Genomic DNA, 16,526 nt, shown 5'->3' on the forward strand with positions numbered 1-16,526 from the left:
CTGATCGCGGAGCAGAGGATCGCTCTGTTCTGGGTGGACACCGCTGACTGTGATCAGGTACCACGCTGGCGCCGCACGGTTCCAGCCAGGAGCGCTGGTGGGCTGATTCTCTCCCGAATCAGAAGGGAGAAGAGTTCGATGCAGTGGCAGGGGAAAGAGGTTGTTTCCACATCGTGTCCAGCAGGAGGCTGCAGACTGATGGTGTCACCCCTGCGGAGACGGAGTACAGCTGCAGCTGAGTGACCGGGCAGTGTTCACCGGGGGGTGTTCTGGGCTTTGAGTTAGATGGGAGCTGCAGCTATTCAGAATTGCAGATGAGCAGTCTGAGAGTTCAGGTGTCTACACCTGAACCCGGACCCCATCTTGAAAGTACTGGCAGTTCTTAATCCAGTGGGAATGGTATTTTCTCTGTTGTGTTCCTATGGAGGCTGATAAAGTCCATAAACCCACTTGGGAAGCACTGGGTTTAGGTGATTTGTAGCCATTTCATATGGCAGCTGTTCTGAATGCGTCAGTTTTGATTTGTTTGTGAATGTTCTCTGTCTGCCAGCACTAACTAGAAACCTCTCTTCCTTGATTTCAGGTGCTGGAATCCCCAGATCATGTTGGATACTGGACGATGTTGGAAGTGATTGGTTGGACCGGAGGAACCGTTTTACCAGCTGACACCTTGGTGCACTTTTTGAGGCCCCACAACTTTGACTCCAGTTCCCCAGTGCCTCAGACTGTCCCTTGGACCACGCTGCTGCCGCTGGATGCAACTTTGAACTGCTTGTTCTTGAAGCCCACTGTATTTCAAGCAGTTTTCCCCCAGCAAGAAGGAACATTGTTTCTCAACATGCCAGGTAATAAAAAAACTTAGGCAAGTGTCACAGTAATAACTGTGATGTGCCAGGCAGGACCTGGAGCAGCTTCCCTTAGAATAGGAGGTGTAGAAGTAACTTCAGATATTTAAGAGCCTGAATTAAAGCTGAAGTCCTGCATGGCCTCTAGTTCCTCTGATATGAGAGCTATTAGCCCATATTTCTGATTCAGGCTCTTCAGTTTCCCATGCTTCCATAAGTCTGGATCCAGCCTCTTTGCTAGTCTCGCCTCATATTGGCGTATATGTGCTTTTATACTTGCTTTGCCTCAGCTTCAATTTAGCTAAACTAAGAATACAAATAAAAAGCCCCTTCAAAAGAAAGCTTGGCTTCAAAGCAGCGTGTGGTGTGCATTGACTCTTTTGTTAGCGGTCCCTTGGTGCACTCAGCTTCTTGAGAGCCTGGGGAGGAGGTCAGTTCTGCAGTCACTTGCTGGAGAGCTCTTCCTCATTTAACCTTGGAACTTGGGTTTTTTTTTTTTTTGCATTGGAATTCTCTTCACCTCCATGAAAACCTTTTTTTACTTGTTTTAGGATTTTTGCTTTATCTTATCATTTGCTTATCTTATCCAGGAGGAAAGAAGCAGGAGAGCTGTCCTGTGATCCTGGAACCCCTTGCCATGAGCCAAAGGCAACTGCATTGTCCAGTCGATATCTTCCTGAAAGGCAGCTTGTCAGGCTGGAGCTTGGCACGGGCTGGGCACTTCCTCACAGAGAGCTGGATACTGCAGAGCTCACAGGCTGAGCAGGCAGAGTGTAACAGGTCACTGTTCCAGCAGCTCTTAAGGACTTTAGTGGCTGAAGAACTGCACATGGTAACTCTCTCTCTTTGCCTTAAACTAACACCTATTCTGAAGTGAGCTGTAACAAAAAGAGTGGCAGTGTATCATGCTTCGAAGACAATAATAAGTGGTATTTGTGGCACTGCAAATTGCTCATTTGGAGCTAAATTCAGAATGTTCTTTAGGAGATCGTCTAAGTCTATAACCTGTTTGTAAAGTATCTGTACCCCTCAAGTCTCTATTTCTAGGCGATGTAAACTTTTCCTCTTTCTTTTAATGTAGGTTGCTGAGGTATCTCTGTCTACAAGTTGGTGCTCCTGCACTGCTGTTCTATCACCACTGTCTGAGAGCACTGCAGTTCTGACTGTACTTGGTACCGAGAAGGCTGCTGAAGCTCAGCGACGCAACCTTGAAGGAGCTGTAGTGGAGAACTCTTCCCAGGACCATGTTGTTCACCTCCCAGATATTGTAAATAGTGTGTTGAATAGAACTGACACAGCAGTGGAAGATTCTCTGGCCAGGATGGGTAAGTGTCAGGAAGTGCAAAACTTACCATCTTTTGATCATCTCTAGATCTGATCTGGAGTGAAAGAGTCTAATGCTAATAATTTGCTTTGTGAGGAGTCTCTCACTTCTTTGGGGCTTGTTTATTTTGCTTTGTCCTCTGTGGCTCACACCTTCTGATATGATGCAGAAATCTGCAGTGGTGTATCTTCCTGTTTTATTGGCAGAGCAATAATTTCCATTAGCTTGTAGATAAGGTGCAGCTACTTGTGCCTGGGGACGAGTTGCTTGAATGAGGCTTCCTAAAATGAGTCACAAGCCATCCCTGGCCAGCAGGGCCTTTGCGTGTGGCTGCAGGGAGGTTGCTTTTAGCTCAGCTGGTCTGTGTTAGAGTGAATGTTCTTATGAGTCTCCTCACCTGATGTATTGGCCATTAAATTGCCCCTCCAGCACCAAAGGTTTGGAAACTTCTGCTTCAGAGCCTCTGTGAAGGCAGAGACCTTCTGCCACTTCATTTAGCTGTTTCTAGTAATTTTCTCTGTGTGTGTGTGTGTGTGTCTGCTCACAGAAGAAGAAACTCCTGTGCCAGAGTGGGTCCAAAGGGAACTATCCCATACAGGGGGCTGGCATCCTTCAGTGCTTGAAGCATGGTATCCTGCGTCGAATGCTTGTGGAGCAAGCTCAGATCTGATGGAGTCATTCAGGTATGTTTCTGAAACATGGCTCTGAGTAATAATCAAGGATTCCTGCTTCCTCATAAGTCGTATGGTTGTACTGTTGCCCAGAATTCTGGAATTAAATGCTCCTCTTATTACTTTTATATCTGTACTCAGTTTACTGCGTGCTTTTGCTTCAGTGTATCTTGGTATATGGACAAAAGGAACTGGGAACAGGATATTTGGTTAGCACATTGAGTGGATTAAGATTTTGACAGTTTCAGGAGTGATGGAGGCAACTAAAATGACATGAGCTGCCTGGGGAAATGTCAGGCTTCAGCTCTTCTTATGTGATAAGATTCATTGCAACAACTCACAACTACTGAAGACAGTGGTTGTGTTATCACAGTTGGTATCTAGTAGGAATGAATAATCCTGCTTTCTTCAGAGAACTTGCTGAGTGTAGCATTAAGGAAAGCCTGATGGGGGCTAGCTTAGATAGCATGAAGCTGCTCATGTGGTTCTGTGGCATGGGTCAGTGGCATATCCACTGTACATCAGGCAACTCTTTTAATGCTTGTTTCCAGCTTTGTGTGATGTTTTTCAGTGGGTGGTGTGGGGTTTTTTGTGTCTGAAGAGTTTTGGGGAGCAGGCATTGGTAGTGTACTAGCATGTGTTACTGGACCTATAAGAACACGATTCCTGTCCACTGGGAACAAGGGATAAGCCTCCCACCCCTTTCTTTTTTGATAACTGTGTTGAATGGGTCTTTTATGTAGGCTCCTGCAGGTTCCTTGTGTCAGCAGAAAGGATGATGTGGATCAGTCTGAAGTGGAACTCTCAGAAAGTCTATCTGAGCTGTACCAGAGAAAATCCAGTGAAACATCTGCTGCAGCTGGACCAGGAAATAGCAAAAAAGGACGTATGTATACTGTGGGATTACATGTGCCTGTTGTCAGTTAAAGATGATGAAGACTTCTCAGCAAGCCTTTTAATACAGGAACCCTGGAGAGCTGTGTTTTCCTGAGTAGTGGCATGCTTTAGATTTTCTTTTTTAATTCGGAGACAGCATTATTTACATATTAAGATTGTCCTTTAATAACAACCCAAATGCTCTGATTCAAGGCTGTGCAGTGAGTGACAAAGTTGTCCCAAAGCAGATGCAGAGCTCTGCAGTCTTATTAGTTGCTGAAACAGGGACTGCTCCAACTAGTAGTAAATATTGCAACCTCTCAACTTTGTTCTAATTTGGAGAAATAAAGCATTTCTAGAAGAGAGTTTAATTGTTGCATTGCAGTACATTAGCCACAGTTGATGATACTCTAAGCTGATGTGTTCCCAAGTCTTGCCCTGTTGGCTGTTTCTGTGATGTGAGATTGCTTTCCCATATGTGTAACTTATATAGGTATAAGTTCTTGCACAGAACAAGTTTTCACCTGTATTTTAATTGGAGAAGTAGCTGCCTGCTATGCTGCATATACATTTATGTAATGGAGAAATACAACCCCTCTGGGCCATGTTTTCCGCTAGAAGATTACTTATCTCACTAGACTTGGCAATCCTGGAGTAATGGTTGGACTTGATGATCTTAAAGGCCGTTTCCAACCTAGCTGATTCTATGACAGTAACACTGAATTCTGTATTTTGCTCTATCTTGGGTGGAGTTCCTGCTCCAGTGTGTGTGACTCTAGAACTCCCTTTCTGTGGTGTTGCAGGTGGGGTTCCCCGAACTCCAGTCAGGCAGAAGATGAAGACCATGTCCAGATCCCTGCAGATGCTCAATGTAGCAAGACTAAATGTAAAAGCTCAGAAGCTTCAACCTGATGGTGAGCCACCAACAGTGAATGAGAAGGTTCCATGGAAGCTTTCAGCAAAAAGATTGAATGAGAAGGTGGAAGAAAAGGAAAAGGCACTCAAAATATCAATAGGTGTGTATTGAATTATCAGTCCTCATATTTGTTGGAGGTTATATGGGATTTTTATGGGAGGTAGAGAGAAGGATAATAGTGGAGTGTTAGGTGCTAGGGAGCAGATCAGTGTTTGGGTTTCTGTATCTTCAGCTTGGCACAGAGTGGTTCTACCCTTCTTCCAGTTAGTTTCTATGAATGTTTACATCCTGGTGTTACAACTACTTCTGGGGTTAGTTTCCTGCCTTGTCTCCATCTGGAAAAAGCAATAAGGAACTATCTTCTTGCTTTTTATTGTTAACCAAAAGAAGTAGAGGGAAGCACCCATCAAGGTGTAACTGGAAATGTCCTTTTTAATCATGATGCAGAAATAAAGGGCATTTTTTGACTGCTACAGTAGCCCAAAAGCTTGCTGATCTACTTGGAGTTAAGCTTGCCATTTGTCATGGATCTGAACCTGGGACTGTTTCTGTTGGTGTTCTGTGGTCTGGGTGCATCTTTGCTGGAGAAAATCTTTTTGGTGACCTCCTGTGTTCCCCTCCTCAGGTGAAATGAGTGTTTCATCAGTAAGGTTAAAGGGTAGTGAAGAGGATTTGAATTAACTTTGACCATTTCCCTTGCAGACTTTAAAACTGAGGAGGAACTGCAGTCCCATTTAATTGCAAGCTACCAGAAGGCTGTTGCTGAGGGGGTTCTTTCATCTGTGTGTGCCCAGAATATGATCATGGCCATTAAAAGGTTCTTGAAAATACAAGATGCCAAAGAGAAAGAGGTAGGTAAAAGCATACAGATTGTTACTGATCTGGAAATTAAAGTTTTTACTATTTCAGGCTACTTTTTCCTTCATGTTACCTGAAGTTTATATGCACAGTTGCACATGGTCACAACCACTAACTACTATCTGTGCAAACTCAATAGCTGTAAAGGATGTGGGAAAATCCAGTTCAGTTACTACTTACACCTTTGCTATAGATTTCAACAGATGTCTTTCCTTTATGTTGACCTTATTCTGAATTCTGATTTCACTTGTGCAGAGACAGTATTAAACCACCCCCCACACACACATTCTTGCAAACTGTACTTTAAAAGTGCATCTTCTGGTTTTGCTTCCCATGGCAAATCTAGGCCTGTTACTTCTCCAGGCAAGAGAAATAGTTCAAGGTATTTCTTACAATCTTTAACACTATTTATAGACTTAAAGTACTGAAGCCAAAGTTAGTAGACTTGTGAATAATTAAAAAAAAAAAAATACTGTGAAAGCCAAATCCATATTACTGAAGGCCTGAAGCTGTAAGCAAGTGACTTCACGTTAGAAGTTGTTCTAGGTCTCATGTCATTGTGACTTTGCTGCTGAAGGAAAAAGAATTCCTTTCCTTGAAGGAGAAGATAAAAATGAAGCTACTCCCAAAAGACAGGGAACTGACTTAAAGTTTTTGCTGTAATTATGTGTCTCTGCAGGTAGCCTGTGTGGAAAGAGTCAGAAACCATCTCCTGAAGACCAGCAAAGTGCTCAGACAACAGCATGGCTCACAGAAGGAGACCAAAGTCAGAGAGTATGAGATGCTCTATTTACTTCAACTGCTGGGATATTGTGGAGTTGGTTAGCAGTTTTTAAAGGTGCCTTTTTTTGTGCGAGTGGAAAAATATTTAGATGGGCTAAATATTCCAAGGAGAATCCCTGGTCACAGTAAAAAACCTCATTAAATTCGGATGCACATATGCTGTGTGATAAGTATTGCAGCCTATATCTGAAATGAGGCATCTCCCCTGCCACCAAAATGACATGCTAACCAAATTATGCTGTCAAAAGGAGCCACTTCCTTTTCCACTGCTTTCTTGAGCATAACTTTTGCAGTAAATAGGCTGTTTCCCCCAGAAAAATGGCAGGGAATGATACCTCTTTTTTTTCTTAGGTGCCGACTTCAGGTATTTTTACGGCTCGAGTTATGTCTTCAGTGCTCTTCACTGCAAAGCAACACGGATGAAATGGAGCAGCTGTTAGAAGAGGCAAGTAAATTATAGACAGAGTTGTGTTTCTGGATGACACTAGAAACACAGACTTGAAACCTGTAGCTTTTCCTTGATTTTACTCTAACACTTAATATTGCTTGCTTAAAAAATTTGCTGTTGCAACTGTCCCAACTTAATCCATTTTCCCACTTGATTTTCTCTTCCAGATGACAGATATGCTGCGCATTTTGTGTCTGACTGAAGACTCAGGGTATCTTACCAAGTTTCTAGAGGAAATACTAGAATTGTAAGTTCTTCAGCATGATTTTAAGTACTTGTTACTGGTGATTGTGGTTTTGGTTGGATATGTTCTCTGGGTAAACAGCAATCTGCAGCTTTGATTTACTGCATCTTGTAATTGTCAAAAGTTCAGACATCTTCTGTTTGTTGTGCTTATCTTGATTAGAGAAAAAGTAGCTGGTAAGTAAACTATTGAAAACAAACCCAGTTGATTTTCAGTTGTTTTGTTTTTAATTGACATTTAAGAACAAAGATTTGGTTCAAACATTGAGATTGAAACTGAAAGTTTTGTGGGGGATTGTATTTGATGTGTGTTCTTTGGTGCTGTAGGTATATGAATTCTATGCCGAAGACCCTTGGAGATATTTACTATGGTCTTGGTACACAAATACCCCCAAAGCTGGCATCTGTTCTGCCTTCAGACTTCTTCAGTGATGACTCCATGACTCTGGATAGCAAATCTCCAGGCCTTCCACTGTCTTTATCATCTGCCTTAACTCCCACTGCTGTTTGTCTGCCCACTGAGAGTGATCAGCTGGAGGAGCTGCGCACCAGGTCTGCCAAAAAGAGAAGGTAATTCCAAATAGGAGGCAGCTTGTTGCTGCCTGGGCTGTGGCTGGGGGGGTTGTCTAAACCACAGCTCGGTCATCTTTGTTTCTGTTGCTGGATAAATAGTGGGAGCAAGCTGCCAATAGCTCTGCAAACCTGAGAGAAATATTAAGGGCTCCCATTTTTCATTGTTAACTTGCCATGGTTGACTATATGAAAGTGTAATATTGATGCTGTATGTGCAGTAGTTTGTGAGTGTCTTTCTTCCATGAAAGGATGTTCTACAGTGCAGCAGGTGACCCGTGTGTTGTTAATACTGCAGCTTACTGTAGATGTTGATGTTGGGGACCCTATGTATATTTTAGCAAATGGTGAAATGAGTTTTAATACCAAGCTTAACTCTAGGTGTAGCTATTTAAATTGCAAATCATCCTTCAGTGTTGTAACATAAGCGAAGTACAATTTGCAGCCTGAATTTAGGTGAAGACTTCCTATCTCTAGAGTCAACTCTAAGTTGTTATTATGTTGATAACTGTGCTTCTGATCTTATTTTAACTTAAGCTTTATATACCCTCTAAAGGAGAAATGTGTTAGCCAGGCACAGGAGCATGACAGAAGCACCACAGAACTTGCGTCAAATTGAGATTCCCAAGACAGCCAAGATTCCCACCCGAAAGGTAAAACCATTCCAAAGGGATTGTGTGTGGGTTGCTTCTGTCAGGGATGCAGCAATGTTGTGAAGTGACACTTGAGTGCAAAAACACTTGCTCTGCATCCAGTTAGCAAGTTGTCCTGTATCAGCTGTACAGAGATCAAAATTGTTTTGGAGGAAGAATTGAGATGGTGTGGTTCAGAGCTTAATAATAATATTATTAATACTAATAATTAAACGTAACATTACACTTCTAGTAATTCTAGTGAAGCTAATTTATGCTTTTTTGTTTCAGGAGAGCTTGCGTTCTTACCTTGCCTCTGAGAAGCCCCAGCAGATGCCTTCATTGCAGAAAGAAGCTGTGCAAGGTATATTGACTTCTAGCTTTGCCATGGAAAGGTGCGTCTTCAGCACATGTTCTTCCTGTAACTTCTAGTCATGATGGAATTATGCTGAAGCATGCTGGAAATGTCAACAAAGTTTTGCTCAATTCTGCAAAGACTTTGAGGAAAAAGAATGGCTGTATTCTGTGTGCATTCAAAACCCTCAGTCATGTATTCTGAAAAGAGAGCCTTTCCATTCTGCTTTGGATCTTGCAATTATTTCAGTCTTCTCTATCCTGTAAAGAAAATGAGGGCAAGAGTGAAATCCTGTGTCTGGAAACAGGATATATCTATCTGGAAAATAATAAAATTAAATCCCACATGTGTTCTCTGAACCAACATGTGCTTCCGTTGAGATTTTGTAGCTCCTTAATGTTGCTCCATATGGACCGCTGACTGGCTGCTTTTCCTGCTACGGCATCTGCTTATTGCTGGAATAATGCAATTTAGTAAAGAGAAGTCCAGGATGGATTCAGAGGACTACATGTTCCAGTAGAAGAAAAACAATTTTCAGTGCTTTTTGGCCTCTAAAAGCTTGTTTTTCTGTTCCTAACTCTAGTGGCCTGACAAAATTGTCTTCCTCTGATTTTCTTTTTCCTTTTTTCCCTGTTTTTACCCTTTTAATCTGATCATTTCTTGCTTTGTCTTGTGTCATAGAGGTTACAAAGGTAAGGAGGAACCTCTTCAATGAAGAGATACTTTCACCATCGAAAAGGTCTATGAAAAAGATGCCTAGAAGCCAGTCAGTATCTGCTGTGGAAGGCTTAAGATACAAATGCACTGATGAAGGCACTAAAGGTAGGACATGACTGGCACATGTAGAATTGTTGTGGAAGAGCTTTTCCTAAAAATCCTCTTCTTGCATCCTCAGATCTATGAAACAATTATGACATATTTTAATGAAGGAGAAGATATTCTAGATAATAGCTGTGGTGGTTGGAGGGTGAATAGGATGGGTTTGAAACTGAAACCTATTTTTTTACTGAGTTTCCTGTGTCTTAGAACTGATGTCAAAAATGTTTGGTTAAAAAAGGATTTGTGAATGAAAGATGAAGAATGGAAGTTATCTCAGTAGTTTAACTATGTCTGACACAAAGTACTGTTGATAATACTGAAGGAGTGGGAAGGAAGTGGAGACACTGGACTCTGAAATAATAGCTTATGAGTGCTGGGACAGTGATGCACAATGATTCTGTATTGGCTGTCATTCTTAAACTGATGCCTAGACAGAACTATTTATTTGTCCTAACAACATACATGATTGTATGATGTTACAGCTTTTGCTTGATTTCTAGATCATCGCAAGCTGTTGACCAAAAGAGTTGCAGAAACACCACTACATAAGCAGGTCTCCAGGAGACTACTACAGAAGCAGATCAAAGGCCGGTGAGTAAGCTCTTCCTGAATTTCAAGTATTGGTTGTATAATTAATGGCTGCAAGCACAAGAACCAGGGATCTTCTTTGTGGTCGAAGTGTCATCTTTACCTAAGGCAGTAAGAGAACTAGTGGAGGCTAAGTTCTGTTGTCTCAGTGGGGAGAAACACTGCTTGCCTCATCATGTAAGTTAGGCTGCTTTAGTTCCTGCAGCTAACTTCTGTTTAGGCTCAGTTGCTGTTTTGAGGGATTCTGAAGAAAAAGCCTGTGCTGTATTTTGTGGACTCCGGGCTGAAATTTAGCATTTGCTTCCTTGTGGTACTGTTACCTATACAGCTATGAAGTTACCCATACTCAATCGTGTGATAATAGGAGGCATAGTGCTTACTAATTACTCAGAGTAGCCCACAAAGCAATACATCACTGTAGAATACAGTGTACTGCTTTTCAGCCTGTGTGTTAATTTCTGGCTTTGTAAATGTGAACATTATGCCAAGTCCAAAATGTCTGCTGTTTGTTTCCCAAGGTCTTCTGATCCAGGTTGTGACACTGGTGTTGTAGAAGAATCTCCAGAGAAGGTCATAAATGGTAAACACTAATTTTTTTATTATAGGTGGCTTTGCTGTGTTGTAATGTGTGAGTTAAAGAAAAGGGTAGTAACTCTTAAAGGAAAATACATGAAGAACTTTGAGGGTGGACAAGATTCTGAGCTGCTGTACTTACTGTGAAACCAGCACACGCAGGGTTTTCTTGATGTGTCTTCAACATCATGTGCCTAACACTGCTGTGATTTCTACTGTAACAGATAGCCACTTGGCTCTGTGGAGTGACTGTTATGTTGGCTACTGCTGTTTCTTATCCCCAGGAAGGAAGAAAACAGCATGGCTGAGCAAGCAGGAAGATGAAATCACTAGTAAAAAGAGATAGGAGAATTAACTAATAGTTTAACCTGGATGTAACTTGCACTGAACATGGCTTTTCTAGCATTCCTTTCCATATACTTGCTAGAGACGAGTGAGAGTAATCATGACTTAGAGGAGGAGGCCTTACGATTTGAAAGACTTGTATGCATTTATATTCCGAATCTCCAAGAAAGCTGAATGTTTTTTGCATTCTTGCCTCCCTGCATGTGATGCTTAGTTGTATGGAAGTTTCTTCTTAGTATGTTCTTTTCAGTTACAAACTGTTCCTGAAGATGTCCTCATTGTTGAGGGAAACGGAAATCTCTATCTCCAATTTCCTTACCTTTGCAGAAGCAGGGTTGAGAAGAAGCCCACGCATCAAACAGCTGTCTTTGAATAGGGCCTGCTCTGGGGTTTTCTATTCCACTACACAGCCCAGCTCACAACATTCACAGCAAGTCCATCAAGGACAAGAGGAGGAGAGCTGTACACTGCAGGATGTGGAAGGTACAGAATGGGATTTGAGCAGGCTGGTGTTGCTGATCTGAAAAGCTGGCATGGATAGCTCTGATTTTGATTTGATTTGGCTCTATAAGAAACTACAAGAAGCTGAGATTTATCATGTAATATATTCTGTAGACACAAATTAATCTTCAGTAATTTTTTTTTTAATTGGGAATCTGAATTTGGAGGATGGTGAGGCAGCTGTTTGTATGGGGAATACACTGTCAACTTAAGAAACCAGTCAGGCCTGTCTAACAAAACACTGCTGATTGTCAGTCTGCATTCCTCACATGCAGCGAAATCCCTGTAAAATGTGGGACAGAAATCCTAAAGGTTTCTTTCAGTCTACTCTGTGGTAGCATAAAGCAATGATTGATGGGATCTTCTTTGCTGGCCTTCTCAGTAAGATTATCAGCTATAAATGGTGACATTTAGTTCTTTGTATTGTACTTACTAGAATCCTTAGTCGCGAACCAGAACTTTAAGCTACAAGCTATAAATAGAATTAAGAAGCTGAGGTACTTTGTGCTTTTTTTCCCCTGTTAGAACATTCTTTCTGCAGGTGGACTTTAATATCATATTGGGAAATAACAATAATTCTAGAGGAGCTTTAACATTTGGCTAGAAAAGAACATGCCAGGGCTATAGCCTTTGTACATCACTTGTTCATACATCTGAGGTGATTGTGACGATTGTTTGTGGCAGCTTACTTGGTGTTGAATTATACTGTTCCACTTTCTAGGCATGAAGCAGCATCCAGAGAGTGCCCCTGTCCACACCCCCAAGAGGTTTTTCTTTGGTGCTGTCATGGACACGTGTAGTCCTGCAGCAAATCCTTCACCTGGAAGGAGGAGAACAAGAAAAGATTCTTTACACTCAGAGGAGCTGACTGCTTGTCAGGTAGAAACACTTACCTCTCTTTCTCTTTCTATCCCTTTTTTCTGTTCATGCTTGGCGAGACCTACATATCTTCTTTAGTGTTTGTTTTTAGTATTTTTGTTAAGTCTAAATGGTTTTTGGTTTAGTTCTTGAAGTAAATATCGGGAGTGATAGATGATCCTGCTGGAATAGAGCAAGCCTGATTCTTCATTTTTTGTCCCCTGCAGACTCCTAGAAGAACACCTCATAAACCTGCCCAGAAGCCACTGAATTCTGCCAGTAAGCTACCAAGGAGATCACCTCGCATCCTTCACAGGACACCACAGAGGGTGGAGAAGACTCCTGGCAAAAGCCCAGCTGCTAAGAAGACTGCAGTTAAGTGTCTGGGAAAGTACTTTTCTCATCCTGTACAAAAGGTCGAGTCACCATCTGCATTAGCTGAAAGCGAGAGTGTTCGTGTACTGCAAGGAACACCTGAGGACTGCTCTTCAGCAGAAAGACTTTCCCCTCCTTGCAAAGAGGCTGGCTTACAATTACCACAACATGAAGGCTTCTCAGGGCTCAGCACCTCACTGTTACCTCTGACAGATTCAAATCCAGCTGTTTCTTCCCCCACTGCCATCCAGGAAAGATGTTTTGTAGAACTGCAAACTCCAAGGCGTTCCTTGAGATACCTCTCAAAATCAGCATCTCAACTTGGTACTCGGAGACAAATCCTCCCAAAGGAAATTCGGGTGCAGTCAGATCCATTATCTCAAGCAACTAAAAGAACTCCCAGAAAACCTGAAGATCCAGGTTCAGAATCATGTAGCAGCCCACCAAGTACAGAGATAGCACAGCTCGCTGTGAGGTTAGAGCCTCCCTTCAGTTCTCTCAGTGAACTTGCCATGGACAGTGTCATAATGTGCTCTCTTTCCCGTGTGAAGGCTAGGGAGTCTGACTGGGAATTCTGTGCATCCAAACCATACTCTCAGAAATCTCCAGGTATTACTGGCACTACACTGAGGCCTCTGCTTCACACAAACAAGCAGGCCAAATGTAAACTGAATTCTGGAGGAGAGAATCTTGCAGTTGCATGTGCAACACCTCAAAATAAGGACGATCATCATGACAGTGGTGGTAACTCTTCTGTAGAAAGCCTTCAGCTTTGTAAGTTCCAAGGTACTGAAAATACCCCTGTAGTGGAGACAAATAAACAGATGGAGGCAGTGTCTCAAAAGTTCTCTCCAAGAGAGGACTCTGAAAACTTGGAGAAGAATTTGTCTCCAAAGCCTTCTGCTGGAGAGCAGGTGCATGCACAGAATGCTGAGAGAGAGTGTGAGCAATGGTTTAAGGAGGGGAGCTCCAGTGCAAACACCCATGAGTCCTTCCTAAGTGGTTCTCAAACAGTGAGCGATGACTTGGAACCAAGAACTTGGAGAGAAGAATACACAGGGTTGAAGGCTCCAAGTCTTAAGAGACACTCCAGCTTTGCCCCGAGTACTTCACCTCCTATGCCAAAGTCTCCTCCTGCCTATTCTTTGCGCTGCACTGCAGACAGGAGGCAGCGGGAGGCTGCAGCACGGATGGGAGATCCTCCACTTCTAGCCAAGTTCTCCACTCCAAAAGGTCACTGCAAGCCGCCTTCTGCTAGCACACCAACCTACGAAGTTGAACTTGAAATGCAAGCTTCAGGCCTGCCCAAACTTCGCATCAAGAAAATCGGCTCTTGCTCATCGTTGGAAGTTCAACCTGAAGCAAGTGCCAGCAAACCGAAGGGAGGAGAAAGCCCCTTTGGTGAACTGGCTGGGACCTGGTGTAGCAAGCACCCGGGAAAGCTAGCAGCTGCTTGTGTTTCACCATCCTGCTTTCGCTCTTTCCACAGCACACCTGGGAAAGGTGCAGGACAGACCTACATATGCCAGTCATACACCCCAACAAGCTGTGCCTCTAACACCACCTCGCCATCCCCCTTGGAAGCAGGAGTTCCCTGGACACCTTCTCCAAAGCAGAAGGGGAAGACTACCCCAGATGCTATCAATGATTGGCCTCGGAGAAAGAGAGCAGCAGGCAGCACTGCTAATGTTAGCTGCGCTCAAAGCGAGAAGAATGCTGATGAGTGGAAAATGATGTCAGCAGGCAGAGAGGTGAAGATCTTGGAGCACTGCAGCAGCAAGGGAACAAATACTCTTGAGGATTTTGAGGTGGAAGGGGTTTACAGGCTCCAGGACCTGGCATCTCCTGGTGACTCTGAATGCAGGGCTGATGAGGACTCTGCCAAGGGAACTTTCGGCTTGAAAACGCGGAAGCGGGTCTTAACGTATCTGTCGCCAGAGAAGGAGGAGAATCTTGATGCCAAGAGATCTTGCACTGATAGGTGCAATGTGGATCTCCTTGGCTTTTCCTCAGATGATGGCAACAGAAGCAAATCAAGGACAGAGACTGTACTCCCTGAGAAACCAGGAGCATGTGCGCTCCTGACTCTTGAGCAGCGCGGTTGTATAGGGGATGACGATGTCTTCCTTTTGTCAGGTAATTCAGTGGCATGAGTGACCCTCTGCTGAAATTCAGAGATGGTTAAAAATGTGGGGTAGACAAAAATAAGGGCACAGTTGTTTTCTGTCTGACTACCTGAGGGAGAATGCGGTGGAGGGGGGAGAGTGGGTTGTTAATGATGTGGTGAGGCCGACTGGATGTGAGGAATTCCTCAATGGAGTATTAATGATGGGAGACGTCAGAGAAATATGAAGGAGCAGGAGGCTGGAGGAATTAAGAGGAAACTTTGAGAACTTAGGGAAGGAGCATCCCAGTTGTATCCAGCTGGCAATTTATGTGGATTTGTGTAGATGCTGCTGGCTGCTTCTGCCCAGCATCCAGCACTGAAGCTAACTGTCTTAAGCCTAAAGCTTGGCTGCTTCAGGATAGACTGTAGCCTTAGTGGGCGAGTCCTGTGGATGTTGGTGCTCCAGTTCTGTCTGCCTGTGGTGCCAGACCCATTGGAAGAGGGTATCACAAAGGGTTGTCTTGCTAGCAGATGTGTGTCATCAGTTGGTATTTAAGCTTAAGGTATCTCTTTGCTTTTGCTGTGGGTGCAGATGATGCAGCTGACCATTGTGAAACAGGCTGTCTCAGCAATCTGAGCAAGGCCTGTGAATTTCAAATACTTAACCCAGTATTGTTCTAAAATTAAATGTTGCAAGGGACTACAGCAGATGTTCTATAGTCACTGCGTGCCCTGAAGCATTAAGCTTCAGTGTTTGTTCCCCCTTGCAAGGAAGGGTTTGTATAGAGGCAGTGTCTTACTCATTCAGTGGTTATCACTGAGAAAAACGGGCAGATGTTAAAGCAACATTAGTTCATATTCAGGACAGGAAATGGGAGTGGTATTTATCCTCAGGCTTGTCCTGTAAGAGCTAATTCCAGGCTGCTGTTCGCTTTTCTTCATGCCAGAAACTCACTCTGCCAGCCTAGATCTCCTTTCAGATAAACTGAGTATCACTTGTACTGATGGAGGTTTTGAGGTAGAGCTAAGGCTGCGCATGAGACTTACCTGACAACACCCTTGAGTTGTCAGTTTGCAGCAGCCTCTCACTGTGCTTCTCCAGGCTCAACCCCACCAGTGAAGAGCAAACTTTCTGCTAGCAGCCTTCTAGCACTGACCCAATCTCCACTGCTGTGCCAGGGACAGACACCGCCGCCTCGGAGGAAGCATGTTCAAGGTAACCCCTGTGCCATGAGGAAAAGCAGTGCTCTCTGCCTGCAGCTAAATGACAATGTCATTTCAGTGTCTCCATCTCACACGCTTCCAAGAAGCTTGGCGTGAACTGGGAAGTCTGGAAGGGAGGGGAGGGAAGTAGCAGTGAAGAAAGAGTAGCTTAGTAGGAAGTGCAGCTTGCTGTTCTTTGTATCATGTTGGTATTTCTTGGAGTCACCAGTGAACTCTCGCAAACTGTAACTTTAATTTCTTCTTTCTATTTTGTAGAAGAGGAATCTGATGCTTTCCAAATTGCTGCCAACCAGGAGCTGTCTCCATTCCACATCACAGCTTCCAGGAAGCGTCCCCTTAGCAGGACTTACTCACGGAAAAAGCTGCTCAGTTGAAGTTTGGAGACAGAACAGCATGGGAAACTTAGTATTATCCCTGCTGTTTAACGTGCCTTGTTATAAGGACCTTGTATTTGGTGCTGGGCTGGAGCTGTCTTGTGTTGGTCGAGACTAGATGCAAGCATATGACAGTTGAAATAAGGACCACTCCAGAAGTGTGGTGTGCTTGGATTACTTTTTACCTCAATTGCAGCATCTTTCCATCCAGTCATTTCTGCATGTGGTAGCTCAGTTTTGC

The 16,526-nt window shown here is 43.4% G+C and overlaps 1 protein-coding gene across 1 annotated transcript; it reads left to right on the forward strand.

Annotated features, from left to right (window-relative positions):
• Window positions 1-3: 3 nt before the first annotated feature.
• On the forward strand, window positions 4-16,285 carry TICRR (TOPBP1-interacting checkpoint and replication regulator; the record flags this gene model as incomplete). The annotated part of the gene is made up of 22 exons (XM_010012706.1): window positions 4-57; window positions 584-845; window positions 1,436-1,677; window positions 1,927-2,170; window positions 2,720-2,852; window positions 3,584-3,726; window positions 4,520-4,732; window positions 5,335-5,483; window positions 6,170-6,264; window positions 6,625-6,718; window positions 6,889-6,968; window positions 7,292-7,534; window positions 8,091-8,187; window positions 8,458-8,530; window positions 9,203-9,343; window positions 9,841-9,931; window positions 10,447-10,508; window positions 11,174-11,355; window positions 12,089-12,226; window positions 12,433-14,716; window positions 15,790-15,903; window positions 16,167-16,285. Coding segments are annotated over 22 exons (5,253 nt in total), but the record flags the coding sequence as incomplete, so codon positions are not given.
• Window positions 16,286-16,526: the final 241 nt, after the last annotated feature.

This window comes from Nestor notabilis, unplaced genomic scaffold (assembly GCF_000696875.1).
Source record: "Nestor notabilis isolate BGI_N333 unplaced genomic scaffold, ASM69687v1 scaffold24264, whole genome shotgun sequence".
In the NCBI taxonomy this organism is placed as follows: Eukaryota; Metazoa; Chordata; class Aves; order Psittaciformes; family Psittacidae; genus Nestor; species Nestor notabilis.